Below are 7,670 nucleotides of genomic sequence, written 5' to 3' on the forward strand. Positions count from 1 at the left end.
ATGTTGCATGGGAAGGTGTTTAAGCCAAATCATAAAAAAGCTACTCTGATACTAGAATAAGAGTGTCCACACAGGCCCGTATACGGGTATAGCTAGACCTGGATCACTATATTGGTATCATAGGTAACCCTTCCCTGTGCAGACACTGTTTGGTCACCGAGTGTGTGCGGTCCCTACACATGAATGCAAGATTAGACAGATGGGTATGGATTTAAATGGCTTCATAAATGGGTATATATGGGGGGGGTATACAGTCTGGTTATATGTGGGCAGGGAAGCAGGGATAGATTCTGTCCATCCATTCCTCCGTCCCCAGACACACCCATCTATCGGTCCATCCATTCCTCCGTCCCCAGACACACCCATCTATCGGTCCATCCATTCCTCCATCCCCAGACACACCCATCTATCGGTCCATCCATTCCTCCGTCCCCAGACACACTCATCTATCGGTCCATCCATTCCTCCGTCCCCAGACACACCCATCTATCGGTCCATCCATTCCTCCGTCCCCAGACACACCCATCTATCGGTCCATCCATTACTCTGTCCCCAGACACACCCATCTATCAGTCCATCCATTCCTCCATCCCCAGACACACCCATCTATCTGGTTGTGACAAAGTTCCTCCTCTACCTTGGTGGGTCTTGCGCTTATTGACAGATTTGCTCGCCTTGGAGCTTCATGGCAGCCCTCAGTTTGGCCATTTTCATGAACCCACAGTCCAGGTTGACTCCTCTTGTGTCTGACCAGGAGTGGAGGATTTGGGGGGAACCCGGGCCCGCCCTCTACTCCGGGTTCCAGCCCAGGGCCCTGTGGAATGCAGCTGTCTAGAGTGCCTCCTGGAACAGCTGTGTGACAGCTACAATTCCCTGGGCTACTTCCCCATGGCCTCCTCCCAACACCTTCTTTATCCTCACCATAGGACCTTCCTCCTGATGTCTGATAATGCTTGTACTCCTCAGTCCTCCAACAGTCTGCGTTCTCACTCTCAGCTCCTAGTGCTTCTTGCTCCCAGCTCCTCACACGTGCCACAAACTGAAGTGAGCTCCTTTTTAAACCCAGGTGCCATGATTAGCCTGCCTTAATTGATTCTAGCAGCTTCTTGATTGGCTGCAGGTGTTCTAATCAGCCTGTCTCTCTTAATTGTCTCAGAAGGTTCCTGATTGTTCTGGAACATTCCCTGTTACCTTTCCCAGGGAAAGGGAACCTACTTAACCTGGGGCTAATATATCTGCTTTCTATTATTCTCCTGTAGCCATCCGGCCCGACCCTGTCACGCCATCCATCCATTCCTCCGTCCCCAAACAAACCCATCTATTTCTATCTGAGTCCCCCTGGATTTGTACACATTTGAACAGTAGTGGTCTCTCTGAAAAACCACGTCTTGTTCCTTGCTAGAAGCAGGATCCCAATCCAGATGGAGCCATGTTCCAAACCACTATGGCAGGGCCGGTGAAAAGCGGCAGGTGTAGTGTTTGAAGCCAGCTAGTGCCGACCTGTCATGGATTTCTATCGGTTCGTAGCCTGCACTTCACCCAGCTCACAGGAGCTGGGCCCCAGCAGGCTGTGTGGGCTAGTTGTTAAGGCCCCGGACTGGCAACCAGGAAACCTGGCTTCTAGTCCCAGTTCGGCTACTGACCTGCTGTGTGACCTGGTGCGGGTCAATCCAGGTACAACTTTCCATGGTGACTTGGGAGTCTAAATAGCACTGAAAGTCAATGAGACCTTGGCTCCTAACTGCCTCTGGCCCATCTGAAATTGGGTCTACGCTTGGGCTTACGGGTGCACTGATATAACTGTCTTTTAGGGGAGTGATTTTTACCCAGATACTTACACCAGTAAAAGCCCCAGTGTGGACACAGTTATACCATAGAGTGGTACCTTATACACCCCATATGGGAACAACTATCCCTATACAGCCCCGTGATCCTGATCCAGCAGCACGCTCATTACTAAGGGGCTGTGTAGCTTTCATGACCCTTTCTATTGTGCCAGGGCCTTCGGCTGCTAAATCACTTGGGACTTTCCATGCCTCAGTTTCCCTCTCTTTAAAATCAGGGCGTTGACCCACATTAGAGAGCTGAAGAGTAATTAGCACACGCCTGTAAAGAGCTTCCTCAGTAAGAAGGTCCTGTCAGGGCTGCTGTTTGCATCCCTCCCCGACAGACCGACCGGCCGAGCAGAGACCACGGGGACACGGGAGGAGATTTCTACAGTTTAATGCAAAAGAATGGCAGAATGAACACTCCGGGGGGCCTGATCCTGCCACGGGTTACCCCAAGTGGGGGGAGGGGACATAACCAAGGGCAGGAGTCATGCCCGAGTAACCACGGCAGCAGGGGCACACGGGAAACCTGAGTGTTGAGGACAGTCGGACACGGTGGAGGGAGAGATTAAAAAAACAACAAATGGAAGAACAAACAAACAAACAAACCCCCATCTTGGGAGAAGAGAAAATACCCCTGTTAAAAACCAGCCCACCCCCCTCCCTGCCCTCCCCTGGGACACCAGTGTAAGGCTGCGTAATGTGCTGCCTCTCTGAGCCGGCAGCTCGGTGTGCGCGGGGACCTTGAGAACGCCTGCTGACAGCGTGAGCGCACCGCCAGCCTCTGCAGGGGGGCCTGGGAAAGACTTACGTCCTCTGGGAGCTGGGCACGCACTGACCAGGGGGTTATGGGAGCCTCTCACCCTCGCTTTGCTCTCCAAGGGCCTGGTTCTCACTTACCCCAGCTCCGCCTTTGGGGTTAAAGAGGCTTTACAACCCTCTTTGCACTCCCTGTATTACGGGCCTCGACTAGCCCTTGGTGTCAGTTACAGCAGCCTCTCGGCTGCTCTACCTCACACTCCAACCCCTTACAGGCCCTGGGACATGGAGAATAGCCACAGCACACTGCACTCCAGCCCCAGCCCCGGTCTACCCGCCCCACCGGGGGCAGATCCTTTTGTGTAACAGCCTTGCAAAGCCTCGCGTGGCTGCTCCACATAAAGGATAACAGCCTAAAACTGCTGCTGGCTCTGAAGGGCATGATTCAAACCCTGACCCTCTGGCCGGGAAGGGGGCGGTGTGAGGGGCAAGGCTGGGGGAGCCCTGGGAGGTGGCTGGTTTCTGAGGAAAAGAAGCCAGCAGCAAGATCCCCTCCCAGTCTCTGTTTAGCCCTTTAAATCTGGGGGCTTGGGGGGAGGATCGTGTGTGTCTAGAAGGCAAACCCCCCGAAATCCAGCGCGTCGAAGTCCTGGTCCAGCCCTTCGTAATCCAGCGTCTCATACTGAGAGGCCTCAGAGTCGCAGGCGGACGGGTGATAGCCCAGTTCTTTGAAGTCGGGGGGGTGCATCTCCCCAGGCCGGCTGGCCGTGGCCGAGGTCACCATGTAGCCCATGGTGGGGCCAGCTGCTGCTCCCCCCATCAGCAGGCAGGCGGCCTTCACCCCCGCGTGCATCTGGGAGCCGTGGCGCAGGCACCGGGGCGAGCAGTTCTCCTTGCACAGGCTGCTCCTGGTGGCTGGGGCAGAAGTGGGGGGAGAAGGAGGGTCAGTCGCCCACAGCCAAACCCTGGGCCCAGTTCTCTGTCAGCTCTAATGCACTGAATGGGGATTCAGGAGATCCTGGTTCAATTCCCAGCTCTGCCAGTGACCCAGTCACTTCCACATCTCTGTGTGCCTCGGTTTCCCCATCTATGTACCCTGGGAAGAATGAGCCTTCCTTTCTCTGATGGGACTGTGAGCTCTTTGGGTGGAGGCTGTCTCTGTACCTGCGCTGCACCCAACACAGTGGGGCCCAGGTCTGAGCTATCCTGGCATAACCCCATAGCGTAGATGCGGCCTTTGCCGGCGGAAGGGGTTTTCTGTCAGTGTAGGAACACCACGTTCCTGCATGCTAAGTCAATGCAAGCATTCTTCTGTAACCTCGCTGTGTCTACACTAGGGACTGGGTGGGTGTAATTATATCAACCAAGGGGGGGATTTTTTCACCCCCCTGACCAAGGTAGATAGGTCAACCTGTTTTATGTGGAGACCAAGCCTCCGTTGGAGTCTTTAGGGCCTACTGTAATACTAACAATAGTGCAGCAACTCCTGATTTGCGCTGGGTTGTGTCTACACAGCAGTGAAATTACTCTGGTGCAAAAGGCTCTCACTTCGCACCTTTACACTAGGCTTAATTTGGTTTACTTTGAATTGATTAGGAACAGGACTAAGCTACGCCAAAATCAGAGCATCTACACTGAGGTCTGAACCAGTTTAACTCAACCAGCACAAGTCTGTGTGTAGACAAGGCCTGAGTGGGATCAGAACCAGGCCCCAAAGCTCATGAGGTGGCAAGAACCCACATCCATTCCTGCTTTTAACTATCCTGGAGTTTGGCGCTTCCTAGATGTCAAGGCCAGAGGGGACCACTGTGTTCACCTGGTCTGACCTCCTGCGTAATGCAGCCCAGAGAACCCCACCTGGGCCCATTAATGAGAGCTAAACCCAGGAGGGAATTTGCCCAGGAAGTCTAGCTCGGCGATGAAGGAGGGCATGAGCGCCATCGAGAGGCGTTAGCGGGGTATGAACCCCAAGAAGGAGCCAGCAGGGTGAAGCTGAGGGTCAAGGGGCACTGCCTGGCAGTGAGATGTGGCAGGCTGTGGAACTGCTGCCCTGCGATGAGGGTGGAAGCCCCGTTCGCTAGCGCATTCAAATGACCTTGGGCAGGCTCCGGGGAGACAGACTGTAGAGGACAGTCATGCATTGGGCCGTCTCTGATCGAGTGTCTCGTCTCTTCTGGGCAGTGTTCTGGGGAATAGACTGTAGCAGGAGACCCTGCCTCCAGGACCTGGAGCAGGGTCCTGGTGGGAGTGCCCCAGATCCAGTTACAGGGAATCTGGGAACAAGCCTATCACGGTAGGTCTCTGGCACCAAGACAAAGAGCCAAGAAAGCCAGAGCCCCTCCGAACCGGGTCCCAGTACCTTCTCTGCTCTGTGTGCCAGGAGAACCTCCTCCTCCTTCTTTCCAGCAGCATTTCCTAGACGGAGAGTCAATGTGGAGCTTGCATCTCGCTGGGGACCCTTGGGAGAAGCTCTGTGCAGAGGGAGGAAACACCATCACTGTGGGGACAGTGGGATGGACCATCCGAAGTGGGGAGATCAACCCAAGGCAGAGGCGGGACTCGTGGATGACATCCTGGCCCGGCTGATGTCAAGTGCAAAACTTCCATTGACTGCCAGGGTTTCACCCAAGGGCCCGATTACTCAAGAGGTGCTGAGCACCTATGATCCCCCCCCGACCCTGGAAATCAAGCCCCAGGCATCTCAAGCTGGCAGCAAGAGCCAGTGACCACTTGTGAAAATGCAGCTGCCCGAGGCCATAGGGCAAAAGGAAACAATGGGCCCCATTTTCAGCTCCCCATCCCTGCATGGGGTGGGAGGGAGAGTCACAGGGAACTGGTCCCACCCCAGAGTGGCACAGAAGGACCTGGCTGTGACTGAGAATCAGACCGAGAATAGCCCCAGGTCCAAACCAGAATTGCTCTCGGAACAGAAGAGGTGGATGGGGCACTGGTGAATTGCAACAATGGAGCGGCTTCCTGGCCCTCCCGGCACTCCTCAGTCCGTTCACTAAGGCACCGAGAAACTGCCAGGGCCGGAAAGCCCACTGGTGCCTTTGCCTCCTTTCCCAATGGCCCCTGTGAGGGTGATGCCGACATGCTTAGCTGCTGCGAGCTGGCATGGCGGGCAGCCTGGCTACGGTGACTGATGGCAGCCGGGGACCTGGCCCTGTATTTCGTACTTTGATTCCACTTACTTCTTTGACTTTGCGGAGGATGTTGAGCCACTGTCTGCAGCGGTGGGGAGGGAGAGAAGGGAAAAGCCTGATTAGCCCCGACAGCCTAACAAGCCGGTCACTCCTCGCCAGCTCCACATCTCCTGCTGTCTGGGGCCCAGGAGAGCAGGGCTCATTTCCCCTGTCTGCGGCCTCCTCCTGGGACATGCCACTACGTCTCCGGGCCACGGGCAGAACTCTCTCCCAGGGAGCAAGCAGCAAAGCTGGTCTAGCCAGGCAGGAGGCAAGCCGTTCGGGGAGCCATCCAGTGCCGCTCCCCCTGGGGTGCCACCCCCAGCAGCTGTGCGGATTTCAGCTCTCCCCATGCACCCTCACTGCCCCCAGCCCAGCCCAGCCCGTGCCCTGGCCCCCTGCACGCCCCCCTTGGGGCAGCTCTGGCTTCACCTGCATTCCTGGTTGTCCGGGGCCAGCAGCAGAAGGAACTTCCCGTCACTGAGGCTGAGGCCTAAGCAGCTGCCCCGCTGGGCGCCCAGGGGCAGGCGGGGCAGGCCGCAGATCTCGCTGCCCTCCAGGATGGCCCGGCAGCTGGTGCTGAGCGAGATGCCCAGCTCGGCCGGGGACTGGGCATCACGGCAGATCTGGAGGCTCCCGTCCACGGAGAGGAAGAGGAACTTCTCCTTCCATTGCTTAAAGAGAAAGCCCCCTGCAAAGCAGAGAGGGGCCATGTGAGTCCAAGTCCCAACTGCTCATCATCCTGCCTGGCAGCTGCGAGGGAAGGATTAGCCCCATCTCACAGCTGGGGAAGAACCCAGGAGTCCTGGCTCCCAGCCCCCCTGCTCTAATCCACCAGACCCCACTCCCCTCCCAGAGCCAGGAATAGAACCCAGGAGTCCTAGTTCTCAGCCCCCCCTGCTCTAATCCACCAGACCCCACTCCCCTCCCAGAGCCAGGAATAGAACCCAGGAGTCCTGGCTCCCAGCCCCCCCTGCTCTAATCCACCAGACCCCACTCCCCTCCCAGAGCCAGGAATAGAACCCAGGAGTCCTGGCACCCAGCCCTCCTGCTCTAATCCACCAGACCCCACTCTCTTCCCACAGGGGCAGAGATTCAGTGACTTGTCCAAGGCCACGTAGAGAGTCTGTGGCAGAGCCAAGAACCAACCTGTGTCCCCAGCTGGCACCCCACTACTAGACCCTCCACTGCTCTTCCTCTGGCACCAGCGTCTCGCTGCACAATAGTCTCCGGGGGCTGAACCTGGGCCCACCAGCTGCTCAGCCTGGGCGGGAGAGCCAGCCCCACCCGCAGGGAGCTGGGAGAGACTCCCAGGGCCTGACTCTCAGTCATGCTCAGGCCCCTCTGTGCTGCTCCAGCCCCAGACAGTGCGCAGGATCGTCCGTCTGAGAGCCCTCCCACCCCACACAGGAGCCTCCCTGGCCAGAGTGGAGCTGGCGTAAGGGCCTGGCACCCATCCTGCTCCCAACCCCGGGCATAGGGGGCGGATCGGGGGCGTGGCTGGGGCGCACTGCGCTGGGGCTAGTCCCTGCTCCCCAGGGCCCATGGGGGGCGGATCAGGGGCGTGGCTGGGTCTAGTCCCTGCTCCCCAGGGCCCATGGGGGGCGGATCGGGGGCGTGGCTGGGGCTAGTCCCTGCTCCCCAGGGCCCATGGGGGGCGGATCGGGGGCGTGGCTGGGGCTAGTCCCTGCTCCCCAGGGCCCATGGGGGGCAGATCGGGGGCGTGGCTGGGGCTAGTCCCTGCTCCCCAGGGCCCATGGGGGGCGGATCGGGGGCGTGGCTGGGGCTAGTCCCTGCTCCCCAGGGCCCATGGGGGGCGGATCGGGGGCGTGGCTGGGGCTAGTCCCTGCTCCCCAGGGCCCATGGGGGGCGGATCGGGGGCGTGGCTGGGGCTAGT

The 7,670-nt window shown here is 58.0% G+C and overlaps 1 protein-coding gene across 1 annotated transcript; it reads right to left on the minus strand.

Annotated features, from left to right (window-relative positions):
• Nucleotides 1-2,514: 2,514 nt before the first annotated feature.
• LOC140902368 (uncharacterized) lies at nucleotides 2,515-7,105 on the minus strand. Its single transcript, XM_073322386.1, has 5 exons — nucleotides 6,979-7,105; nucleotides 6,206-6,464; nucleotides 5,783-5,816; nucleotides 4,948-5,059; nucleotides 2,515-3,503 (listed from the first exon to the last, which is right to left on the minus strand). Exons 1-5 carry the CDS (start codon nucleotides 7,103-7,105, stop codon nucleotides 3,199-3,201), a joined length of 837 nt encoding a protein of 278 aa, XP_073178487.1. The 3' UTR covers nucleotides 2,515-3,198.
• Nucleotides 7,106-7,670: the final 565 nt, after the last annotated feature.

The sequence above is a fragment of the Lepidochelys kempii genome, chromosome 23 (assembly GCF_965140285.1).
Source record: "Lepidochelys kempii isolate rLepKem1 chromosome 23, rLepKem1.hap1, whole genome shotgun sequence".
In the NCBI taxonomy this organism is placed as follows: Eukaryota; Metazoa; Chordata; order Testudines; family Cheloniidae; genus Lepidochelys; species Lepidochelys kempii.